This window comes from Siphateles boraxobius, unplaced genomic scaffold (assembly GCF_051911475.1).
Source record: "Siphateles boraxobius isolate OS27281-9 unplaced genomic scaffold, OSU_SipBor_1 29, whole genome shotgun sequence".
In the NCBI taxonomy this organism is placed as follows: Eukaryota; Metazoa; Chordata; class Actinopteri; order Cypriniformes; family Leuciscidae; genus Siphateles; species Siphateles boraxobius.
In genome coordinates, this window is record NW_027508908.1 from 15926674 (window position 1) to 15953750 (window position 27077).

The following is a 27077-nucleotide window of genomic DNA, read 5'->3' on the forward strand; positions in this document are numbered from 1 at the left end:
CCTTAGAAAGTACCTTACATGGGTTAAGGTTAGGTTTAGGCCAGGGTTAGTTATTGCAATTACTATAATAAGTACATAATATGTACATGGAGAACATGACTGTAAAATAAAGTGCTACCTAAAACTCTTTTGGAATAGGCAAGGCAAGGCAAGGCAAGTTTATTTATATAGCACATTTCATACACAATTGTGTTTCAAAGTGCTTTACATAGAAGAAATTAAAATAATCAAAAGAAATCAGAATAATTAAAACAGTTAAGAATAAAAAATTAAAATAAAATACAGTGCAAACAGTCGGACGAACAGTGGCACAGTGCTCATTCAGTAAATGCACAGCTAAACAGATGTGTTTTGAGTCTGGATTTGAATGTGACTGTAGGAGCACATATGATCTCTTCTGGAAGCTGGTTCCAGCTGCGGCTGGCATAGTAGCTAAAAGCAGACTCGCCATGCTTAGAGTGAACCCTTGGTATTTCTAGCTGATGTGATCCTAATGATCTGAGTGATCTGTTGGGTTTATATTCAGTGAGCATATCTGCAATGTATTGAGGTCCTAGGCCATTGAATGATTTATATACCAGTAATAATACTCTAAAATCAATCCTAAATGTAACTGGCAGCCAGTGTAAAGACCTGAGGACTGGTGTGATGTGTTCATATTTTCTGGTTCTGCTCAGAATCCTAGCAGCAGCGTTCTGTATGAGCTGCAACTGTCTTATGGTCTTTTTGGGAAGGCCAGTGAGAAGTCCATTACAATAATCCACCCTACTGGTGATGAAAGCATGCACAAGTTTTTCTAAGTCTTGACTGGAAACAAAGCATCTAATTCTTGCAATATTTTTCAGGTGATAGTAGGCTATGCTGATTTAGTTATTGCTTTGACATGACTACTGAGACACATCCAGATTCCTGACTTTTTAGTTGTTTGACCCCTAGGGTGAAGGTATGCGTTCACATTGAGAACTTCATCTGTGTTTCCAAACGCAATGACTTCAGAACCAGATTGAAAATTGTCAAAGTATCCATTCGAGCTTAAGAATTTGTTCAGCTGATTGAAGACAACTTTTTCAATGATCTTGCCTATGAAAGGAAGATTTGAGGTCGCTCTAGTTGTTTAATATGGTCTTATCCAGATTGCTCTTTTTCAGGAGGGGCTTGACAACAGCAGTTTTCAGGGAGTTCAGAAAACTCCCAGAGAGAAGTGAGGCATTTACCACTTCTAGGAGATCTGCTTCTAAGCTGTGTAACACATTTTTGAAAAAAGATGTGGGAAGTGCGTCAAGGGCGCAGGTTGATGTTTTTAGGTGCTGTACGGTTTCTTCCAAAATGTCGTCATCAATTTCTTCAAAATCAGACATAGTGGCTACTTTCTCGTGCTGTTGTCTGATCTGCCTGACACCAGCGCAACTCAAGGATGAGCTGATCACCTTTCTGATATTATTGATTTTCTCAGAGAAGAAAGAAGCAAACTCACTGCACTTTCTCACTGAGAGCATTTCACTGTGAATCTGGCTTGGGGGGTTTGTCAGTCTCTCTACAGTAGCAAAAAGAGTGCGCGTGTTGTTTATATTGCTGTTTATAATATTCGAGAAGAAAGTCTGTCTAGCTTTGCCTAGTTCCAGATTGAAGCATGAATGCTGTCTTTGTAGATGTTATAATGGACTACAAGTTTTATCTTCCACCACATGCGCTCTACTTTTATGCATTGTCTTCTCATATTTTGCACTGCTGTTGAGTTTCTCCAAGCTGCTTTTTGTCTGCCACTCTTCTTCCCGACTTTCACATGAGCAATATCATCAAGTACACTTTTAACTTTTGAGTTAAAAGAATCAAGGAGAAAATCAACAGAGTCAGCAGATATGATTGGTGTTAAAGATATAGCCTTCATAAACAGTGCACTAGTGTTCTCATTTAAGCATCTCTTCTTGACAGACACAGATCTAGCTTCAATGGCAGGAGAGATCCATATATCAAAGAAAATACAGAAATGATCACACAGTTACTTCTGAATGGCCGATAATAAAGAAATAGAACAGTGCGGTTCTGGGATCTACCAGCAGAGGCTAGTAAAATTCCATTAACACATTTTTGACATTTTAAATAAATAAATAAACAAATAAATATAGTTATTATATTAACTATATAGTATTTTTGTAAAATCAAATTCTAAAAATTCTATCTTTGGGCTTACGTCTTTAAAAAAAAAACACAAGTCTTTTCTCTACATACAAATCGGTGCTTTTATTCATGCCTTTTTCTAACATATAATGTATTTATATATAAATTCACAGTTAGATCCATATAAAACTGAAATGTTTACCATAACATCATTTACAGATACATCATTGTGGAAGAGAAAAAAAAAAAGGAATGCCATTTGACGTTCATTTACACACATGATTTTTAGTCAGTGGGTTCCCTGTAAAATACTATAAATTTTGGCATCACATATTTCTGGACAGAAGGGTGCAAATCTCAAAATACAGAACAAATATATGACATACAATACAAACAAACAAGAATTAGATACCACATGGTAAAGACTATAAAATATACAGACATCTGCTACACTAGTTTTGTGCACAAATGATGCAAGGAAAGTTTAAAAAGGTGTGAGAGAATGTCTCTCTCATATGACGAGTCCTGAGAGGACAGAACACTACATTAATGGTACAACCGTCTCCTCACATTCAGTAATATATATATATATATATATATATATAAAAACAACAACGACAACTTCAGATTTCATAATAAAGTGATAACTGGAGCCCATGCAGAGTTTGAAGCTAAAATGTGAACTTGCAGTAAATGCATTGTTATAATGTCATTATGTTTGTTTGTCTAATGTGTTTGTGCCATTATTGCCATGCCATTATTACCCAGCAATCTGTAAATAACATTTTTTTTTTCAAAGTGACTTTTATTTGCAAAATGCAAAACCAAATCTGGCACAGAAGGGACTTAGGCTACTCTGCAATGCTTTTTAGACAAAAATAAGTATTACAAAATGAATTCTAAATATGTTTGAGACTTTTGTGAAATGAAAAACTGCAATTCCATGAGGCTTCCATGATTAAACCTGAAGGCAAACCTGAAGGTTTGGAGAATCAAATACATTTAACAGCAAATGGCTTTTAATAGTTCATTAGTACAAGACTCCTTCATGAATAAACCTCACATAAAAGTGCAGAAGATAACAATATGAGGGAAGGCAGATCTCATCTTCCTGTCCTAACTCCCATGTCTTTCACCTCATTATTGTTGTGCGGGGAATCATTCCAGACCTTCTGCATGCGACACTGGCAGATAGAGACCCGCTCCGTCTGCTTATATTGTCCATCAAGTGTCTTTTTCACACTATGCATGTCTGTGGGACGTGTCTGCGACGGTGGAGGGCGAGGTGGTCCGAGCGGGAGAAGCTGCGGTCACAGTCGCTGCATTTGAATGGTTTAACACCGGTGTGTTTGCGGTAATGCCGTGTCAGCTCGTCAGAGCGAGCGAACTTCCATGTGCAGTTATCCCATGTGCACTTGTATGGCTTTTCACCTGAGAGAGAAAATACGGAAATATCGATAAAAGACCTGACTTTTTATGGAACAGGAATTCTTTTTTTTTACCTGACCTGATGTAAATGTAGGCTCACCCGTGTGTGTACGTCTGTGGGCTTTAAGATGAGAGCTCTTGGTGTAAACCTTATTACAGCCGTCAAACTCACACCTGTGAATGCGTCTTCTCTTTGAGTCGGGCGACTCTGAAGGCCTGGGCCTCCGCAGACTCTCGATACTGAACGGCAACAGGGAACTGCAATGACAGCAATGATTTCTAACGTTATTAAAAGCAATTAAGAACAAAGACAATTTTGTTAAGCGTGATAATGGTAGTCTATTTTAGTTTTTTTTTAATGCAGGATAACAGGCAGAAATAATACATTATTCATAAATAAATTACAATACTAAACAATTATTTATGCAAGTCGGTCCCACTTTATATCAAGTGTCTTTCCCCCGATTTCACAGACAAGGCTTAAGTCTAGTACCAGACTAAACTGCATATTTGAGCTACAGTAGTCAACATTTGGATCATAAAAAGTGGATCATAAAACTTCATCAAAGTTGTCCTAAGACAAGAACGGGTATTGTTCAAAATTCATGTATAACTTTGATGAAAGTTTTTGATTCACTTCAAATGTTCACTACTGTATTTTAACTGAAAGCATCTTGCACTGATATATCTTAAAATATGTCAGTGCCAATGCCAAGATGCACACCAGTAATGTTTTTTTACAAGTCATGTTTAAAAAACGCTACTTAAATGTCCTCCTAAATAAACTAAGGCTTAATCCTGGCTTAATCTAATCCCTGTTTTTGATACAATGCATTTACTGTGTACATACATGTTTTTACATTGTACTTGCATTTAAATAATACCTGCATGTAATAACAGCTGTAATTCATTTCTGAAATAGCATCTATAATGACACTGTTGACCTTTCCCGTTGAGAGTTGTCCTTCAGACCACACAACTTCGCAATGCTGTTTGCGAATGTTCGATGGAACAATGGTTTCAGGAAACACTGACTCGTTGAACTATGCTGATAACGACAGAACTTGCGACCATAGTTTGCCAACAATGCTTTTGGGATCGCACCCCTGAAAAGTCTCTAACCATAAATGTAAGACTTTAAATGACCACTTGAGGGAGCTATAAAGGAATCAATGGACTGCAAATGGACAACAGCAGACATTTTCTAAATGTCTATTTAACGTCTGACAGGAAACCTCCTAGAGACGTATTGCAGATGAGCAAACACTAAAAAAATACGTCTTACAGATGTAAACATCTCTGAGATGTACGTGTGCTATCAGGGTGGTTTACAGGCGAGATGTTTCATTTTTTCGATGTTAAATGTTTTCTAGTTTCCCAGCTTTATATGCTCAGTTTGGTGGCGGTAGTGGTTTAGAAATGACACACTGTTATTATTATTTACATTATAATATTTTCTCAGTTAATGATTAAATGAGAATATGAATTGTGATGAAAACCAATGCTTTTACTGTTTTAATATATTTTGTGTCAGCGAAATCTTTCTGTTCTTATCCTATCTTGAATTTGATAAAAAAAAATAAAAAAAAATAATAAATAAATATATATATATATTTTATTATTATATATATATATATATATATATATATATATATATATATATTCAGACAAATTAGATTTATCACTGGAAATATTTTCTGTGTGGCAGCAGAGGCATTTTCACCCCCCACAGAGCCACTTCCTGTTTCTTTTGGGCTACAGGAGTGCAATGTGTGTGTGTGTGTGTGTGTGTGTGTGTGTGTGTGTGTGTGTGTGTGTGTGTGTGTGTGTGTGTGTGTGTGTGTGTGTGTGTGTGTGTGTGTGCGCATATTCATGTGCAGGATGGGGGGAGTGGGGGGGCACCTGTAGCCTTTGGCACACTCCAACACTTTTGAGGCCCCAAAGAGGAAAAGAAAGAAAGAAAACATCCTAGATCTTTTCTCCTCCATTAAACAATATCCACATTTTTTAAAACACTGTCACTATTTTCCACATTCCATCGTGTGGAATTTGTAGTCGTCCGAGGTCAGAGGAACTAGGGAACAGAGGAACATCTAGAGTGTTTTAAAGTAAGAATCAATGTTAGATTGTTGTCAATGAGAGAAGCAGGGAGGGAAACAGCAGCTGCCATCAGACTAAACTCAGCGCAGTCATTTACTGTATGTTCCGTCTTTTGTTTGTATGTTTCCCAGTGGAGAACACCAGAGGGGCTTTCCAGTGGTGGTGACGTGCAGGCCAGCATCACTGTCAGGGGATCAGTTTATCAGAAAAATAAAGGTAAGAATGAAGTCCATTCATTATTGACTAGCTGACCACGGGTCAAGGAATATATAAACCTGCATCGACTCCTGCACCTGTGTCCACAACACATTCAACCTGAAGCATTCACTCCCTCTGAGACTGAGATCACTTCCTGAAGCTCAACTGGTTGGACAAGGTCATGCGTTTCATTTCCAGGGAGCGCTAGATGGCAAAATGTTTACCCTAAATACGCCAATCACTTTTTTAAGTTGTCAACTGGTCACTTTTTACAGTGTACATACACTTTTAATATTTAAAGCTAATTATAATAAAAAATTAAGGAAAAAACATTAGCGGATTTATTTATGAATAGATTTTCCCAATTGAATGTGTCTTAAAATGTCTCCAGGGTGGTTTTGTCAGATTTCAAATTTTGTCAACAAACTGTATAGAAACTATACATACAAACACTACATGAATCACTTGATTAAATTTGCATTGATTGAAGAACCAACAGGTCAAATCAGCAACTCTCTCTCACACATTTTCTTTTCACAATAATATTCACTCCTGCACCTGGCTATACATCATATTGACACCTTTGTCCTTCCCAGACACATTTAAACAAGTCTGCCAACCTTTTTGCCTCTGTCCTTGCAGTCACAGGGAGAATCTTCTTATATATAAGCTAAATATTTTTTGTTGCTATAGCTCGCCAACAAATAAAGTATATGTGCCGTAAACAACTCTCTATTCAATTCTCTATTAAAGAGCCCCGATTATGTTATTTTAAAGGTTCCTAATTTTGTTTTGGAGGTCTCCTACAATAGGCTTACATGCACCCAAGGTAAAAAAAAACTCAGCATCACAGTGTCTGAAACGGTTTGATAAAGGATCCTTTCTGAGGCCCGCTCTGCTGATTTGTCATATGGCCCAGTCTATTGTTGTATACAAATACTTTGAGAACAAATACTTTGCTACTGTACTTAAGTACAGTTTTTTGTACATTTGTACTTCTACCTTTACTTTACTACATGTCAAAGAGAAAATGTATACTTTTACTCCTTTCGTTACATTTGCAGCTGCAAAGATCAAAAAATAACGGAAAGCAATCTTTGCTGTTCGGTCATTGCATTATCCAGTTCGCAAATGAATCTTTTGATCAGTTCGGTTCCTTTGAACTTGACGCACTGTGACGAGAGGTGAATGATTAGTTTTGCAAATCTTTTGGGAGACAGTAACTCTATTTGTCATGCACTTTGATCTTTGAAACTCTGCAGACCTTTTACATTCACAAACAGCTATATAAACCACTATATGAAACGCACTATCTGAAAAAGCATAATAGGGGCACTTTTAAAAAAGATCACACACTAACAGGTCACTCACACTCATTTCATGGTAAATCTTTAAATAATATGAATAAATGTTTACTTTTAAAATATCTTAGTGCAGTCAAATCGATTTGTGTCTGTGTAAATTTACATATACTGTATGTATATATATATACACTATATGTGTACAAATACTGTGTGTGTGTGTAATAATAGATAGATAGGTTTCTATACTGGATTATAAATACTGCTGATTAATAAAAATGGTGTCTTTACTCTTGGACAGCGCGGGCGATAGTCAGGGCCGTGGATCCTGTTTCATTCACACTCTCCAAGGTCACGTTGGGCAGGTCATCATCCTCGCTGTCACTCAAAGATCGCCGTGGTGACAGTCCATCTGCGATTCGGTGCGTGACTGGATAAAAACAGAAGTTTGGTGCAGTTGAATTTACAATATGCACATATGATTAAATAATTCCACAACTTACAATCAGGATACTGCAGTCCAAAAAAACCCAGTGTTGGTTTTCTGTACTTGATTCAGTTTGTACATGATTACTGTAGCATAATTCATACTGTATGTGACCTCTGAAATGCTGGTGTTTGATGAGAAATGATTCAGTTATGTGGACACTGACTCTACAGTTTGATTCTATAGACACAATAAACCAAACAAAGATTCTAATTTAATGGCACTTTGATTAATGTTCGAATAAAAGCTTTGATAGACAGCAGAGAATTTCCTTAAAGGATGGACAGTGTTTTAAAAGGAAATTCACAGATTTTTTTCATAGAGACCAATACAAGCACCATTAAAGTAGTACATATGAAGTTATCTGTAGTCATAAAATACCTCTATGTTATAAACACATCAAAATTTAAGTTTAAAATTAAAAAGTAAATTTAATTGACATTTATATTTAATTTAACTTGTATTGTAATATTTTTTGAATAAAACATATTTTTGTTAATTGAAATAAAGCTGAAATATAAATATTAGATTAAAAACAAATTATGTTGCCCTGCCAACTAACTGAAATAAAATAAGTTGAAGTGCTAAAATGACTGAAATAAAAAAGAAAGCTAAATGGAAAAAAGATTAAAGCACATAATAAAATAAATTAAAATTAAAATGAGAACTAAAAATATAATAATATTATTAAAAATATTATTAATAGTATATAAGAATGGTAAAATAACACTGATTACATTTGATTATCCACTGATAATATCAACCTCCGCTGTGCAACCTGAGCAGGTTTGATGATTTGATGTTCAGTTATGAGAATCTCAAGAACGTGATGTCATCTTTGCCATGTGAAACGACATGCACATGAGTAAATAATGACAACATTGTACTTTTTGATTGAACTCAACTGTTCCAAACTCAAACGAATGACAGAATATAGTTCAGTCTATTCCTATAATAAGCTGGGGATGTTTGTATTGGTTTGTTTTGTTTTTGTTTGGTTGTAATAGCAATGCCAAAGGTCTCTGTTGTCCTCATGTCATTCCATGTCCTTTCTTGTTGCCATGGATACTTCATGAGAGACTGCAGAGCATAAGGGCACGGACCCTCAAGATAGGGGGCTGTTCTCTGTGTGTGAATCGTGAATGATTTTAATTAACAGAAATTGGATCATCAAAGTGTGAACTGCACAGGCCTAATTATGTGTCAACCTGCTTGTTTGCACACACACTGTGGATAAATGTCCTTCTCTGAGTGGTCAGTCTATAGCAAAAAGTGCTCTGAGACACACACACACACACACACACACACACACACACACACACACACACACACACACACACACACACACACACACACACACACACACACACACACACACACACACACACACACACACACACACACACACACACACACACACACACACACACACACACAAACACACACACACAAATGAATACAGAGACTTATATGACATAGGACATCTCCAACCTCTATCTATGCCTCCCTCCAGAGGAGAACAGGATGAAAAAAAAGAGAAGAAAGAATGAATGGAAATACTTCCTAGCCACAGAGCCCATTAAAACAGCTTTGTAGCCCAGAGGCAAGCTTTCCTAGAAAAAAGGGTTTGAGTATGAACTCTGTGTGTGTGTGTGTGTGTGTGTGTTCGTGTGTGTGAGAGAGAGAGAGAGAGAGAGAGAGAGAGAGAGAGAGAGAGAGAGAGAGAGAGAGAGAGAGATATTTGGGGGTATTTAAGTGACTTACCTTATAATTAATCAAACTGATATTACATTTAGAATATATTGCAAATATATATGTATATTTTCTAATATATATTCCTTTTTTGTGTGTCTAGATGCTATTGTGTTTCCAAATACGTTTTGTCACTAATAAACCCAAGTGCCCTCATTTAACTAAGCGAAGTTTTTGCCATAGCATCTACTTCCTGCGGGGATTTAGCGGCCGCCTGTTTTGAGGAATATAAAGAGCCGAGCACAATGGAGCTGCACTTATAAGAGCTGAGCCTGTCTAACACACAGCCGGGCTCTGGCTTCTGTCACTGACCCTGCCAGCAATACGGAAAGAGGCTTTTAAACGCAGTGCTTTGCACCTACGGAGGAAGAGAGAGGAAAGTGGTGAAAGGAGGAGAATGAAAGACTTTGCAGAAGGATGGATTTCTTAACCTCACCCACCGCTTTTCTATATCTGTCAAATACATGATGTCAAGAGTCGGCTCGCTTGCTGGTGTACCTGATGAGTTTGGGATCAATTACTTCAAATGCAGTTTATCGTCGCACAATAAAAAGAAAACACAAGCTTTTGTATCGGGCTGTTATGTTTAAACAATAAATATAATGGTTGAAGATGAAAAAAGTAGTAAAATTAAAAGTGGAAGTCGGAAATTCGACGTCATTACTATTGACATTAAGACAAAGGAAAAATGTGTTACGGATGATTTCTGCAGATATTGTGATTTTGTGTGTTTTTCTTAAAAGAAATGTTGGCTGCATGTTGTCTGTATTTTGCAGAAAAAAACAAAACAACAGAAGTGTACAATGAACAAAGGTCTATTCATAAAGAATGGCAAGCACTATTTTAATATTTTTTTCACCTTTCTTAAAAAACCCACTGTGCTGTATTCTACTATTCATTATGTTTTGCTTTTAGACGATCTTTCAAAGCATTATTTTGTACATGCGGTTTACAGCAGAGTTTGATCTGACTGTTATTTTAGTATCATTGAGATACTGTTGTGGGTTTTATTAATATTTTGAAATGGTTATTATTTTTGAGTTTTCCTTTTTTCCATTTTAAATTTGTTAAAGTTTTAGTCATTTTGTTGTGCTTTTTGTCATTTTTTTTGTCTAGATTTTATAAATTTTTATTTTAGGAGTATAATAGGGAGGCAAAATAGGAGGTTTGTGTCACAGACAGTTCAGTAAGTTTGACAGACAAATTGATGTATAACAACAGGGCTTATAAGCTCAGCAATTGAATTGGCTAACAGCTTGAGGCTGTCTACATGACTGCGACAAAGGGACAGTTGCAAATCCATTTGTTCTTCGTGCCTGATTTTGCCATGTTGTGTCGCACCTCGTCGCATCCAATGTAGAAAGCATTACAGATTATAATGGGTTCTATGCAGAGTTTGAAATTAACTTTTTCACTCACCAGCCAATTTGGCTACTAAATTTTTACTTCTACTAGCCAAAAAAAAAGAAAAGAAAAAAAGAAGAAATAAACCAGATTAACTGCGTCACACCATATATATATATATATACATATATTTTGGATTTCATACATTAATGTCTTATTCAAACTAAATCATCCACCATCCACAAAAAGTCATCCAGCCTTTCCTCCATTCCTCTTTCATTTCATTCTCATGACCATAAATGTATTTTAGGTGGACAGATCAATACAGGATGTTGGAAAATAAAATGTATTTTCTGTTAACCAAATGATTTTTTAATCTTCGCTATTGCTTCAATGCAAATGAACAAGCGCACTGTTATTTGTTGCGTAGTGACGTCCATGTTCAAGTATGCCAGATATGCGCAGATTATGTGCAATACGCTGTATTTAATATATCATGATGACTCACGAGTTAAGTATTTGCGTTAAATCTGCGCAGATTTGCCTTACACAGCAAAGTGAGTAAACAATATAATAAGTAACACGCCAAATTGGCTAGTGATTTGACAGCGTTACCCGCCACAGTTGATTTTGACCCACATTTGGCAGGTTGTTAATTCCAAACCCTGGATCTATGTGCTTTTGTCTTTTGGTGTAGATACGGTGTAAGACACTCCATCAGCGCTTGGAGGCTTTTGTCTCACCTTTCCTGTGCATTCTGTTTTCCTCTAGCAGCGGCATCATGAGCCTGCTGTTGCCCAGCGATCTCACCCCAGTGTAGATCAGCGGCATGGGCTGCATTACCACCGGCACCCGTCGTGGGTGGAGGTGGACCGCGCTGGAGCAAGGAGGCATCAGCTGGGGTATGTGCAAAAACGGCTGCCCCCGGAGACTCCTGGATGGGGGAGATGCCAGCACTGAGCCAGAGCAGGCCGGAGACATCTTCAAACGAGGAACTGGGGTTATCACCGAAGTGGAGGAAGATGAAGGCATGGATAATGATGATGGTGATGAAGATGACAGAGACTTGCTGGAAGGAGGGGACCGTGGACAGAATCGTATTGATGATGAGGACGAGGACGAGGGAGACGAGGATAAAGATGATGGAGCTGAAAGTGACGGGGAGGTTCTGGCTCTGTTGGTGGACAGGTCCACTGGCTCTGTTTGCGTCTGGAAGGGGTCGGACAGGAAGCGTCTGTCATCGGACTGTGTCCGAAATCTGCGGTTTAACACCAGCACGCCCATCTCTGTATAGTCATGGATCACAGGAGACTGAGAGGAAAGAGAGAGAAGGAAATCAGTTAAATAGTAATTGCTTTTGAAACAGGAGCATCCTAGGATTTTAGAAAATTGAGCTCATGCGTTTTAGAGACATTTTAGAGATATTTACTCATCCTGATGTCATTCCAAACATGTATGACACAACATAAACATCTATGTGTTCCAAAGAAGAAAGTCATAGGTTTGGGATGTACTTAGAGTGATTAAGTGAAGACAAGAGTTCACATTTTACATTTAAATATTTAGCAGATTTATCCAAAGCGACTTACATATGAGGAGAGGAAAAGAAACAAATCAAACCAACAATAGGGCAACAATAGGCAAGTGCTGTGACCAGTCCCAGTAAGTCTAGCACAGTACACATCGCAAGGATATAGATATATAGAATAGTATGTGCTAGAATTAATGGACCAAGTGTTTGATGAAAAAGATGCACCGTTTCTTGAAAATGGCTGAAGACTCAGCAGCTTGAGTTAGGCAGGTAAAGGTCCATAATGTGTATTCAGCAAGGAAACATTAAATCAATTATTACATTTATAATGTTACAAAATATTTATATTTAAAATAAACTCTGTTCTTTTGAACTCTCTATTCATCAAATAATTCAGAAAAAACACTTTATCACAGTGTATCAGCACAACAAAAAGCAATGTTGCTGAGCACCAAATCAAAGAATCAAGTGATAGCAAGGTCTGTCACTGGCCAGAGGGAAGGATTATTCTTAATGTACAACATTTTTAATGACTTGTAAGGGAAGATTCTGAGTGAAATATCCTCAGATCGCTAACGAAAGACAGGGCTAATGCTTCATAAATAGGGACTAGCAACACATACAGTATGTATTGAGAGTATTTATATTGAGCCCACTGCTCCGGGTGCGTGTTCATGGTGTGTTTGTGTTCAAAACTCACTGCAGTGTGTGTACTCACATGCAGAGCACAAATTCTGAGTATGGGACACTTGGCTACACATCACTTATTTGTTAATTATATGAGAGGGAAACACATCACAAAAAATAATCGAAGAAAAAGCAGTCTTTCAGGCATTTACTGACTCAGTTGTTATCCTAAATTAACATCAGCAAATCGCCAAAACATTCCAGTCAAACATCTCAGAAGCACTCACTCCGACTCAATGAAATCATGGACAGAAAGTGGTCTGCTGGCAGCATTATTTCTAGCCCAAAAATTTCCCTTCTGTTTTTTACTGCGGTTGACTTGGAGGCTTTTCAGCCGAAATGGAACATGTTTTGAAACTTCATCTCTACCCCATTTCTCTCTCTCCCGACTCATGCTTCACCTTTCCCACCTTCCTATCCCTCCCCTCCTGCACTGCCCACATCCAACCCCTGGAATGGGGGGCTACCAGTCATTATGGCTAATTTTCCGAATCCGAATAGCTTCTGGTGAAGACGGCTTTAATAGTGGGGGAGCAATGCATTTCCAAGAAAGGGGGCTTGGCGTTGAGCCCACTTAAACAAGAAATACGCTTCGGCATCTGCGCTGCCTGTTGATTTAACACACTTCAAAGATGAGCTGCGTGGCCCACACACATCCTGCACTCGACCAGAACAACGTCTCGACAATGACAACTTTTAAAACGGGTAAAACAGGGTGCAAAATGTTATGTGTGTGGGTTTAGATATGCATCTAAATGGAGAGAGAGCATAGGACACCGGGAGTGGGGGAAACACGTGTATATGCTTATTTGGTCAGGCCTGAAAATCTGGCATGTACCCTGAAGACTCCAAGCATGAGACACCTTAATCTAAACCAGTAGAGTAGACAAGCAATACACCGTGTGCTAGAGGCAAAGTAAAGCATGGTTTCTTGGTGCTAGTAAGAAAAAGTCCTGGTATTTCACTCCAATATATATATATATATATATATAAAAAAAGAAATTATATTTTGCATAAAGAGAATGAAGTCTATTTTTAGGGAGGACCATAAAGGACCATACTCTCTTCCCACTGATGTTCACAATAGCGAGTGCTTGTTGACTTTTAAAACGCGTCTTAAGACATATCTTTTTATACAGGCTTTTTTATAACAGGTTTTATTGAGACTTTACTGCACTTAATCTGTAAAAGCGACTTGTTTATTGTGTGTTTTGTCTTATGCAGTGACCTGTTTATTGCTTGTGAGGTGACCTTTGGTGTTATAAAAGGCGCCATTAAATAAAATGCATTATTATTATTATTATTATAAAGATTTTTGCATTGTAACATTTATTTTCATTACAAATTTTCATTATTTTCATTTGCCCCCTATAATACCAAAATATCAATATCACCGTAATGCCATAAACGATTGTCGTTGTCATGTTCTCTGTGATAATGTGAATAATCTGTAATAATGTGAAAAATGTTGAAGGTGTCAGAATAAATTTTGGTTTGACTATATTGCTTGTGGGTGTAAATAATTAGGAAAGTAATTGTCCTGAAATATCACATCTCAATAAAAATGGACTTCCAAGTCATCAATGTAGCCTTACTTTATCTATTAAAGCCTTAATTTATTTAGGCTTTGTGACATTCACCCACCAGAATATGTATAACAGTTACAGTCCTCAAATTTGATTGGTCAAGTGGTATTTCGAGAATGCAGATATCCTATAAGAGCACTGGTTTGCATCACTCTGTTTGCCTGCGTTCGCATGCAGGGATCCAAACTGTGTGACTATGCTATTGAGTGTTGGAAGCCTCTGTCTACACCTGTTTGCCATCGCTTTGACCTCTTACCCGTCTCTGTGACTCTGCAGGATCGATTTTAACTGGCAGCGCTGGCATCCCATCCAGCATCAACATCCTGATAGCACTGTTCCTGTGAGGCATAGAAGAAAAAAAACGTTAGGCTTCAATAACTTGAAGTGTTATATCACACCATGTTGTTCTGTAGACAGTCAGCCATAGTGAGGGATAGAAAAATCAGATATGTTTGCTATAACTGTGATGACACTTCTTCTCAACCTTAGATTTGACTCAGATCATATAGGAGCTGTCCTTGGTGACAGTCCAACAGATAAACCGTGAGGATAATAACAGTAAACATATGTGTGAGAGCACGCCAAATGGTTTTAATAAGCATTCATGTATCATTCTCAGAAGTGTTTACTACTACTTGAGGTATTTTACAGTCATGTTTATCAGAAACGCTTTCATTTCACTGTATACATGCAGTATAGAAATGAAATGATTCTCTGACTCTGACTCTACTGACTCTGATCAAGATCTGAACAGATGCTTTGACTTCTGAAAAATCAGTTGTTATTTATTATTCAGACCGTTCTCTCTTATTATGAGCACAGCAGCTTAAGAAACAATTGCCTCAAATTTTGCTACTTTAGATTATTTTAAAGTAACAGTACTGAATTATAACAACTGGGTAGCCATTAGTTACTCAATAAGGAATGTTCTAATATATAACTTTGTACTGACATTGCACATTGCCCATGTTGTCACATTCAGTTAAGATGCCATTAAACATGGGTAGTTACAGCAACCAAAGAAGCATACAGCAGTGTTTGCAGCAGTGATTATACATTTGTTGTGTTCATGATTTTACGTGGAGTGTGTGTGTGTGTGAACCTTGCACATACTTTTTAAATGAAAAAGTGAACTGTTCATGTACTAAATGTCGACAAATAGCTTCCAATTTCCAGACAGCAAGAAATGAGAGGTGTGAAACATTTACACTTGCACAAATGACAAGAATTCAAATGGACAAGCTGTTACTTTCACTACTAGAGAATCACCCTCTGCTTGCAAATACTAGTGCCCTGCTTTAGTAATGCCATTATAAATCTAACTGAAGGCAATGGGCCAATTACATGATATTCACATGATGAATTTTTTCCCAGATCTGTTGATTAACATCTTCAATACAACTATTCAATGAGGGTGATTTTAACTTCTGAAATTGTAATTATCAAAAATGTCATGGCGATATAACTTTCCTAGTATAATATTGAAGAAAAAAACTACAGAATACAATTCTTAAAAAAAATCCATAAAGCAGTTTGGCACAATCTCTTATTAATATATCTTATAAAAATGTTTTAACAAAACCACTTTTCTGTTTATTAATATTTGGAAATCAAAAAAATTCAAGTCATGAGGTAAAACCAAAATGGAGAGAAAAAAAGTAATTATCAGTAATATCAAACAGGACCCTTATGACAAGTCTCTTCAAATAGTTGATCGTTTGACCTTTTTAATGACAAGTCAGGTTGTAAAAAATCAAATTGTGAGACTCTCAACACACTTTATGAGTTTAATAATTAATGATATGTGCTTAAAACAATCTTTTACCTTTAAAAAAATATTTTTACTCAATGGTTCATTCAGTTTCAAATTTTCATAAAATGGTACAAACATGTACATAAAACAGAGTGTACAATTTAAGAACTTGGCACATCGTGAACACTTTTATTTGTCATTTACCTTTATCACATTTGAGCAAATTCTTAAAGGGGTCATCGGATGCCCATTTTCCACAAGTTGGTCTGATTCTTTAGGGTCTTCATGTAAAGTTTGTAACATACTTTGGTTAAAATTCCTCAATGGTTGTGTATAACAACACCCTTTTTACCTCATCAAAAACAGCTCTGTTCACAGAGACCCGGTTTGGTGCATGTCTCTTTAAATGATAATGAGCAACTGAAACTTTTTTTTCCCTAAAACTAACACTGAAGAATAGGCAGCATTGGCTCACAAACTTGCATGAAGTGCATTTGGAAGTGTTGCATAAGTCTGAATGCTCCCTTGATTATTGGAGGTCATGGTGTTAGTCCTGTCTCATAACTCTGCATCACTGATAAATAGAGGAGGTGGATAATATCTGGAAATCACCTGATTTCTTCCTGTTCCTGCAGTGCTTGCAGATTCATTAGAGAGACTGGAAACTGTTTTGGCTTCTGTTGACCTGGTTAGTTTAGACCTGCCTCTCTCTTTCTCTCTCTCTCTCTCTGTGTGTGTGTGTGTGCGCGCGCCATAATCCTTGGCAGACAGGAAACGGGTGGGGTCCGAAAAGCTGTGCCCACTTAAAATCCCTACTTCCAAATGCTGTGTATATCCATGTGTGCCTGGGTTTTCAAGACAGAGAACGACGCCGGAACCCAGATTAATGGCACCAATCTGAAGACACTTCACTTCCCCATGGGTGCTCTTACCAGAGAATCTTTACTTTAAAGCATTGGTGCACACCACATCCAGGTGCTGATTGACAGCACCCCACGTCACATGTGTGCATGTACAGTAACACCTCATGCAACATCTTTAAGGCTTCTACGAGGTCTCAGGTAAAACCATTAGAAGTGTTTGGTTGTTTGGGGCTGGTTGGACATTATGATATTTTATATTTCATTTACACTGTTAAAGTTGTAATAGATGCCATTACACAAAGCTTAGTGAGCTCCCTACCTAGACAGCATTTATGGCATCACACTCTCAACACAAAGGCTGTTCCAAAAGGTAGGCATTAACTGAACAACCAGCTAAAACTAGCAGCTTGGCTAGGATGGAAGGCCAGCTTGACCAGCTTAAACCAGCTAAGACCAGCCATCAACTGTATAAATATATTTAATTCGGTACTGAAAAGTAGTTTTATCTAGTGACAAATTCACAGGTGTTATTTAAGCATTAAGTCATTAGCTTAGCAACATGCTAACCTCAAAATTGAAAACGAGATCTAACAAAGCAAATCATCCTTGGTACATTTCACTCAGAGAGAAAGCAGTGACTCAACATTTTTTGTGGGGACTTTGGCAAGCATATCAGAATGTGACCTTGGAGCTGCTTCCTGCCCACTGCCATGTTACTGATAACATGGCTCAAATCTCACCAACAATGTCTCCTGTACAACATCTTCCTCATCTCCACTCTTCCCTTTTCTCCTTCCTCCTCTGGAAAGATAACAGACACAACTTAGTCTCTTTACTCACAAAACTTGAGATACAGCTCCAGATCAGAACTCTTCTTTTTAAAATGGATCTTAGTAACTATGTGCTGAAAAATTGAACACACTGCTCTGGATCCGTCCCCAAGATGCAGACTTCTTCTGGATTCTCCTGCTTTGCGTAATTGTCTTTTGCCAAAAAGCCCTGAGTGACTTCAGACTTTCCATTTCAACCGAGCTCATTTTCCTTGGCAGGACAACTCCTGTCGGATAGAGCCAGGACATTGTCAAACCTCCAAGAGAGAAAAACTAAGGGAGAGAAGAAGCGAGAGTGTGAGTGTGTGTCTGTGTGTGTGTGATGAATTGCTCGGGAGAGGTGTGCTATTACACTATTTGAATCAACTGTGAATGCACAGCAACGTTTAAAAAGAATTATTTGCCAGACCCTTGAAGTAAAACAATGCCAGGAACAGATGTGGCCACTAATATAAATATTCCAGTCTTCTGTACCGAGTCTTCTTGTTCAGCAGATCTCTGAACAATTTCATCTGAACTTGTGATGCCACTAAATATGCTCATAAATAATATTCTCTCATTCTTGGTTCCTGTTAGAATATTCTCGTTTTGTTCCTGTCCATGTCTCGTTATTGAGGAGATCTACTCTATCAATGATTGTACTGTGGTAAATTTCCCTAGGTCGGACATTTCTCACACAGACAGACAGAGAGACAGATAGACAGGATAGATAAATAGATAATCTTTATGAGTGAATTACTGAATCATTCACTCAACCAATTTGTTAAAAAACATGGACTCAACACTACTACTGTGTTGCTCATAATCTCTCAAATTGTGCTGTGTCTAATTTTGTCTAAATATATGTTCAATATTAACTTTTAAAGGATAATGTAACTGTTGTATGCAAGGGGTAATGCACAGCCACCATGGATAATGTTTACATCACCCCATTTATTACAGAGCAACTTGCCACAGAAGTAAATAATTCAACACAAAATAGTGATTTGATTTAAAATGTTTTAAAACAAACTCATAGCTTCTCCAAAGATAGAAGTTAACAATTCTTTCAAAGGTGGCCCAAAAACTTTGATAGAACACTACACTAAATGGTAGTTCATTCATAATTCATTGAGTCAGGGATCGTTCAGGGACTCTTGATCAAACTGACTGACCTCTTGGCGGCTTGGCACCTAGTGGTGATCAGCAGTTGTGAAGAGATTTTGGCATTATGGCTACAATAATACACATTCTAGACAAGATGTTGATATATGAAATCCTTGAATGCTCTTCATGGATGAAATGGCCTTCTCTCTCAGCCTCACAATCGATGCTTTGTGTGAAGATTCATCTGCTCTTCGAAGTCTTTAAAGTAAATAAACACTACAGAACGTCTCCTGCAGATTCCTCAAATTTAGTTTAAAAAAATCAGGCTTCTGCATATTCCACTTGCCATCAGAGAGAACTAGGCGTGAACACGCTCCCTTACACATCTGCTATTGATTTGAGGGGTGCCTGGAACCCCTCCGTTTAAATCTGTCAGTGTTAGGAGTGCATAGGTTAGTATTTACTGACCACACGTGGGACTTACTTGCCTCTTGCCATACAGGTAACAGCGTCTGTCTTTGAATGGAAAGTCTGTCAAATGTCGATCAGGCGATCTATCAGGTATATGGAAAATTAATATAATCCAACTGTGTGTATTTTCTGTCTCACAGAAGACTAAAGGTGATGATACACAGGGCAACTTTTTGAGCAATGTTGCTGGGCAATCTTGCCAAGTGATTGTTGCTTGGGCTCTTTCCCATTGAAAATGGGCAATACATTTCTATTGGATAATTTAGATCGGTCGGGGGCCATGTGTCTCATCAGGTTGCCTGTTGACGCCAACATTGCCCAGCAACATTGCTCAAAAAGTTGCCCTGTGTATCATCACCTTTAGTCGATGAAAGTACCAGTGCGCTCTGAAGAGGGAAGGTGTCAACAACTGTTTTTCCTGTTTCGAAAACAACTCGACTAAACCTCAAGATGCAGTCTGCATTTTCTTTTCCCCCATCTTGTCTGCAATATCTTCCTCATCTGCACAGTGTGTTGTAAGTTATTGCTTCGAGATCAGCTTTACAATGGTGAAGATCAAGACCTTACTAAGCAAGCCTGCTCCCAGATCAGGCCAAAAAAGATGACAAATGGCCTCTCGGTCACAGCTTGGACTGGTTTTCTGTGCTCTCTTGCATGAAGACAGCTGGCCAGAAACATCTGAAGCTCTCTCTCTGGTGTTCCGCTGGACAGGGTGAGACAGATGTGTGTAATTTGACTTGAACTATTGAACCGCATGCCGTCAAACTGTTTATTATCAGAGGTCTGGCACACACCAGGTTGCGCAATATCTGAAGGCCATGTTATTAGGCAATATTGTGCAATGTGTGGCTACAACCGTGAATAGTTTAAGAAAAATGTGCTCCTTGAAAATTAGAGCTTGAATAATAGGGGCAACCAACAAATGATTTTAACATTCCCCAATGCAGGTCAGTTGACTCAAACTAATCATAGAGTGACTGTGTGGACTTGCTTCCTGTTTTGTATTAAGAGGCAGCCTCTGAGAGGCACATTTTTGGATTGTGTCTGATCTAAATCGTAATTAATGAGCACAGCTTTAGTTAAGCTAGAGTTTATTGTGCTCAGCTGAGCAATCCATTTTGCACTTTGTACGGCGTTACATCTTGCTGTCTTCACACCTCTGATTGCTCTCAAATTGGTAAAGTATATATACAGAAGGGAATACATTTTCAACTGTTTTGAAGAGGACACACATTTTCTATGCTGTGCTTGCATGGCTAGGACTGGGTGTAATAGCTATATATATATATATATATATATATATATATATATATATATATATATATATATATATATAGATAGTTTTATGTCCTATAATTTTGTTTTAGATTTCGAATAATGCTTGAATATATATTGTTATTTATTAAATTGGTCTGAAATTGCTTATTATTTTAATGTAACCAATTAGATATAAAATCAATGCAGAAAACAAAATACAGTAAAAAGTACTTTAAAATGATCAAGGCATGTTCTCCACAGTTTTTCAGTAAATTATCACACGAAAACATGCTGTTTAATATATAAAATAAAATTGTGATAAACAGAAATGTATATATTAATTAAAACATTCCATTTATTTATTATTATTTTTTAATTTTTTGTTTATTTTACCTTTATTTATGGTATTGTGCCATATAAGACCATAGAAAAGCAACAGAAAGGTAAAGGGTGAATGGGACTGGGATGTAATTCAGGCTTGACTCTATATTGTTTATATTTTATCAGTACACACACACACACACAAATACACACACAAATACACACACAAATACACACAAATACACACAAATACACACAAACACACACACACACACACACACACTGTATATATTAATATTTATAAAATTAATAAACCACTTTGCTAAGAAAATGCCATTTCTTTTTTGAATTTTTGAATAGTGACGTAAAAAAAGGTTTAATCCAATTGAATCAAGTATCAATTTATTCATGCAAAAGAATTGAAGCAATTAAACTCACAAAATGAACATAAAGACAAACTTTTTAGTGAATTTCATAGCCAAAATTAAAGTCACAACTCACAATATTGGTTAGTTCTACATCACCAGAAAAGAATTGCAAATATATCGTGAATATCCAATATGTCACCCTGCAGTCCAAACAACCACCCACTAAGGTGTTTGAAAGTCTTGCCTGTTTCACAGCTGGAAGAGATCTGCCCGCATTCCCAGTAGGCTGTGCGGACTCAGGGGGCAGTGATAGCCCTTCCCAGCTGTCCTCGGCATTGTGGGAAAGCCTGAGCCTCTTCTAGAGCACTGCCAGAAAAGATTCGGCCCCTAAAGCGCAGCGTGAGTGCCAGTAACCAAGCATGCTAACCAGCGTGACTGCTAACCACCCAGAGACCAAACCTCATACAAAGAGTAAACTTACAGAAAAGAAGCGAAGAGAGAAAGGAAGCAGAAGGAAAGGAGGACAGGAAAGGATGTGATCGCTAGAGATTACGCAGCCCTTCCAAAACAGATAATGACCACAAAGCACTCTTTTTTCTTTCTCACAAGGCATGAGTTTTTACCTCTTGAACAATATTAGCCCTCTTTCCTGAGTGTTATGATGCCCCTGCTGGTAATGAGCAAGGCAGCTGTGTTTGTTTTCCAGCAGTGCATGCTCACACAGGGCTGGGTAAGAATTGTTTTTCCTTCTCTGCCCTCAGTGAGGCTGGAAAACTCACAGCTGCAACTAAAGAAAAAAAGTGGAGAAAGTGAACAAGAACCAAAAACTGCAGGTGAAAACCAAAGAAGAGACTAAAAGGAGAGAGAGAGAGAGAGAGAGAGAGAGAGAGAGAGAGAGAGAGAGAGAGAGAGAGAGAGAGAGAGAGAGAGAGAGAGAGAGAGAGAGAGAGAGAGAGAGAGAGAGCGAGAGACGTAAAGAGGTTGAGAAAAAGTACAGCTTTTAGCTCTTCTGAAATAATTTGCCCTGACAGCAGCTGTGGAGCTGAAGACAACTGTCTGGCTTTGACAGATCTCTAACCAGGAACAGATCACACATGAAACTCTCTCCCTCTTCCTCTTGCGTTTTGGAGGTCAGGTCCCTCCAGGAGTCGTTTTGGGGTCAGAGGTCAAAGTTCAGTCAAAGTGTTCACAGGAAGTGTATCCGCTACAGGGTCTGGTTTGGAGCCCTTTTGCAGAGCTCTGTTTAATGGGCCAGGCGGTCACTGGGGAGATCTGCTGTTTCCCGTACTGGGGAACCACCCTGCCACTTCACTCTTTGTAGGCTGGTGACTCACAAAGGAGATTTAGTTCCTCTGATTTGTGTTCTATGTGCACATATGTGTAGGTGCATGTCTGTGTGAAAGCATCTGGTTTCTATGCCAAGAAAAGCTGCAGTTCACTGACAGTCAGTTTGAAAGCGAAAGCTTCAGTACTCCCATTTAAATGTCCATTAACTGTTGTAGGTCCCAATGAATATGCTGACAAGGGATGATCATCTACAAGTCTTTCTGTACTATTGGTATCACAGAGCACCAAGTTTGGTACCCGAGTGTTGTCTCTGTGAAGAACGTACACATGTCGCAGCTGCTGCAAGTGTGAAGGAACAAATGTACTTCTCATCTTATTTGGCTTGAGTTATTAATGTAACACAGTCAGTGAGTGTAAAATGGTAAGACACCAAAAAAATGGGATATGTGTCAAAATATCAGATTTGTGCATAAGGTCAGCAACTGTATTTTACTGTATATTATTATACACTATCCAAAATAAAGGAGAAGATAAAAGCTGAAACAAAGGTGAAAGGTACTACTATACCATTTAAGTAATAATATGTACCTTTATTGTATACGCACTCTTTACGGGTAAATAAGGTACAACAATACAATAATATTGACAAGAATGATAAAAATACTCACTGCTCTTAATTATTTTAATTTTATTTTTTTATCCTTTATTACTATTTAAATAGAATATAAATACAAATACTTCAAAAACTTAATTTATTTATTTCAGTTTATTTAACCGACATAGTAAAAAAAAAAACTTAAAAAAGTTAAGAAAAGATTAAATTGTATTTTATTTTTGTTGTTTCAAAATTGAAACCAAATTTCAAGAATTGAAATTTCACTATAGTATCGAATACTAAAATTTTAGTCATGACAACCCTAATAGTAATCACACCATAACTGAATCCATAACTGAACTGAATACTTTTAGATAGATACTGTACGGACCAACTAAAATACAGTTTTAAGTAGTATTTTTTTAAAACTTCCTATCCATCCATTTTTCAAACTGCATGTCCTGCAGGGCCATAAGGATGCTGGAGCCTATCCCAGTGTCTCGGATCGTTGGCAGAGAAACATCCCGTATGGATGGCCAGTCCATTACAGGGATTCTACAAACTTACAACACAAAAAGTCTTTCCACTCCTCATTCACACCCCCTCAAACTATTGATTCAAATCATGTTTGCACGGAGCCCACACATTCACCCTTTAGCTCCCTCTCACGCCCACTTTGTGTTCCTAAAGACCACATCTTCAACAACAACAACAACCCAGAGGTGAACCTGCCAGAACAACTGCTGACTCACTGGATCATTCAAGCACCATAAGAGGAAACTTTGCTTATTTTATTGATGTTTCAGGTGAAGAAATGCTTCCAAAAACACAAGACCTAGTGACCCCCGAACTTCCTCAACATGCAACTGCAGCACAAAGCTCATCCGGTGTAGACGCGACAGACACCAGACAGCAGTAGACACTCTGGAGGAACTCTCAGGTGCGGTTTCAGTTCTGTGGTGCAGACGATGCTGTATATTTATAGCTACTTAAATTGTATTTATCTCAAATTGTGCTGTGGTTTTCTTGAATGATGTCTAATTATTATTCAGAGCTTTGAAGGTCTAATTGACTTGGCTAGGAAAACCATGTCACATAGTTGAGAGGGAAACCACTGGCAGATGGAGAGACAAAATCATCCATGCCAAATCAGACCAACAGATGCCACCGCTCTAGTTCTTTACTGGACTACAACAAAGCTATACTGTTCTTCTGTGCAGTTCTTATATTTACACCATATACTGCAGAGAGAGAGAGAGAGAGAGAGAGAGAGAGAGAGAGAGAGAGAGAGAGAGAGAGAGAGAGAGAGAGAGAGAAAGAGAGGAGAGAGAGAGAGAGAGTGAGGAGAGAGAGAGAGAGAGAGAGAGAGAGAGAGAGAGAGGGAGAGATAGAGAGAGGAGAGATAGAGAGAGGAGAGAGAGAGGAGAGAGAGAGAGAGAGAGAGAGAGAGAGAGGAGAGATAGAGAGAGGAGAGAGAGAGAGAGAGAGAGAGAGAGAGAGAGAGAGAGAGAGAGAGAGAGAGAGAGAGAGAGAGAGAGAGAGAGAGAGAGAGGAGAGAGAGTTGCAAGTCAACTTAATGCAATCCCGGAGTCTTTCATAAGTAGGCCTACCCACAAAAAAACAACAACATTCATATAGCATTTATATAACATTCATAAATGTGCAGATGTAATACTTCTGTAAAGGAAGCATATGCATACGGAGAACTATTCATATAGCTGAAACTGCCTGAGCAGCCCTTATATGACATGAAACATATAGGAAGAGAGAACCAAACTTCAAAACCAAATTCATGACAGCAAAACTGTAAACACATTTGATCAACTTATCAATAATGCAGTTAAATAATATTAAGAATTAGGCTATAGATTTACTAAGAATTCTGCCCAGGCTTTTCAGGTCATAAAGTCAGGAGTCACATATTAAACAATTACACAAAATATGTCAACAGCCATAAAAGTGAAAAAGAAACCACAAATAAAACATCTGCCACATTAATAATAACACTTATGCTATTAAATTGAGAAGAATTACTGAAAAATTGACAATTATGTTAACATTGAAAGTCTAAATATATATATATTTTTTAAGTTTATTCTAAACTAAAGGTATTAATGAGCTCTCATTTACAGTGACGATTGTAACTGTCAGTTAAATGACAGCTGACAGGTTTACAGTCTAACAAACTAACAGATTAAGAAGAAGTGGTAAACTGAAAGAAAAAACATCGGACAGTACTGACCTTGTTTATTAACCTCGGTAATTGAGAGCGAGAACCACTATCCTTTGAGCGTCCTTTTGTCTCCCTCTTTCTGTCTTGTCTTCCTCTGTCGCACTTTCTGATGTGACCCCCTTCTCTCTCTCTCTTCCCTCCTCCGCCGTGTGTTTCTCAGGAGGAAATGAATGGATGGCTCACACGGTGCTGTTACTCACAGAGCTTGAGTCACATGACCAGGCTGAATGAAGGGAGGGGGTGGACCCTCGGGCTGCCAGGCGAGAGGACAACCAGTGTGTGTGTGTGTGTGTGTGTGTGTCACATACGAGAGACAGAAACTGCCAGACTATGAAAATGTTGTGGGTGTTTATCTATGTGTTTATGTGTTGCTTTATGTTAACTTTCTGCAAGAGAGAAATATCTCAAATGATTCTCAAAAGTCAGAAATTTGAATATGAACTAAACATTTCTCATCAGCTACACATTCATTTGCTATCTTATTATATGTCAAACATTGTCCAATTTTTGTCTATCTTTATGTCTTATGCACTAATAACTTGTCTTTATTGGCGAAGAACCTTTAATTTCCAAAAAGCACAAAAGGTTCTTAATACAGAAAAAAAATTATTCTGATTATCTAAATGTTCTTCACACTATAAGACAAAAAAAAAAAAGGTTATTCTAAAGTAAGGTTCTTTGGGGACTAAAAAATGGTTAATCTGTGGCAAACCCCTTTTGGAACCTTTACTTTTAGGAGTGATATTTAAGGAGAAACATCTCAGAGAAAGTTGATACTTAAATGACATGAACCAAAGACCTCCATTAAGTCTCCTGAGCAATGAAATATTCCTCTGGGAATAAAGAAAAGTAAATAAACCATCTCTCGTCGATTTGTATTGCTCTTTATCAGCTCAAGAGGATTACAGTAACAGAGGTCTAAACCATCTTAATGATGAAGAAATGCCTGGATAGTGGCAAACACACCATGCTGTCTAGCTAGGGACATTATATTTTGGTCTTTAAGCTCTTTTGCTTACATGGCAAAACTGATCAGCCACTGCCAGTAAACCACCACTGGGCCAGTGGTAGCAATGCACCAGAATGCCAATGACCTGCACAATGAAATGGTATGTGGTCACCATTCCCAAGTGGATACAGGATTGTGGGACCTCAGATGTATCAGGAGGCTGCAAGATATGCAGCGAAATTTAGTGAATAAAGAAGACAGGGTTAAAAACATTTTATAAATATGAGAAATAATCTTCGAAACAGTCCAGAAATAAACTGCTTTTACCCTGTGTTAATGAGCAACCAAAATGTCCATTCAGAGCAAGCACTGTAGCCCTCCTAACATGTGTGTGTGTGTGTACAGCTAATTGAGGAAGTCTGGGGGATGTGTGTGACTCTCCTTGGAGGCCACTCGTCAGTTGCCATAGCGACCTGCTCTCCCACCTTGTGTCGGCCCTGTGCTTTTGTGGAGGTGTGAGAAGAGGTGGAGG

The 27077-nt window shown here is 37.9% G+C and overlaps 1 protein-coding gene across 1 annotated transcript; it reads right to left on the reverse strand.

The window, feature by feature from the left end:
* Positions 1-2902: 2902 nt before the first annotated feature.
* On the reverse strand, positions 2903-25812 carry klf12a (Kruppel like factor 12a). The gene is made up of 6 exons (XM_077246827.1): positions 25606-25812; positions 14789-14870; positions 11472-12039; positions 7437-7575; positions 3647-3804; positions 2903-3549 (listed from the first exon to the last, which is right to left on the reverse strand). The coding sequence occupies exons 2-6, from the start codon at positions 14852-14854 to the stop codon at positions 3356-3358; spliced, it is 1125 nt and encodes a 374-aa protein (XP_077102942.1). The 5' UTR covers positions 14855-14870; positions 25606-25812; the 3' UTR covers positions 2903-3355.
* Positions 25813-27077: the final 1265 nt, after the last annotated feature.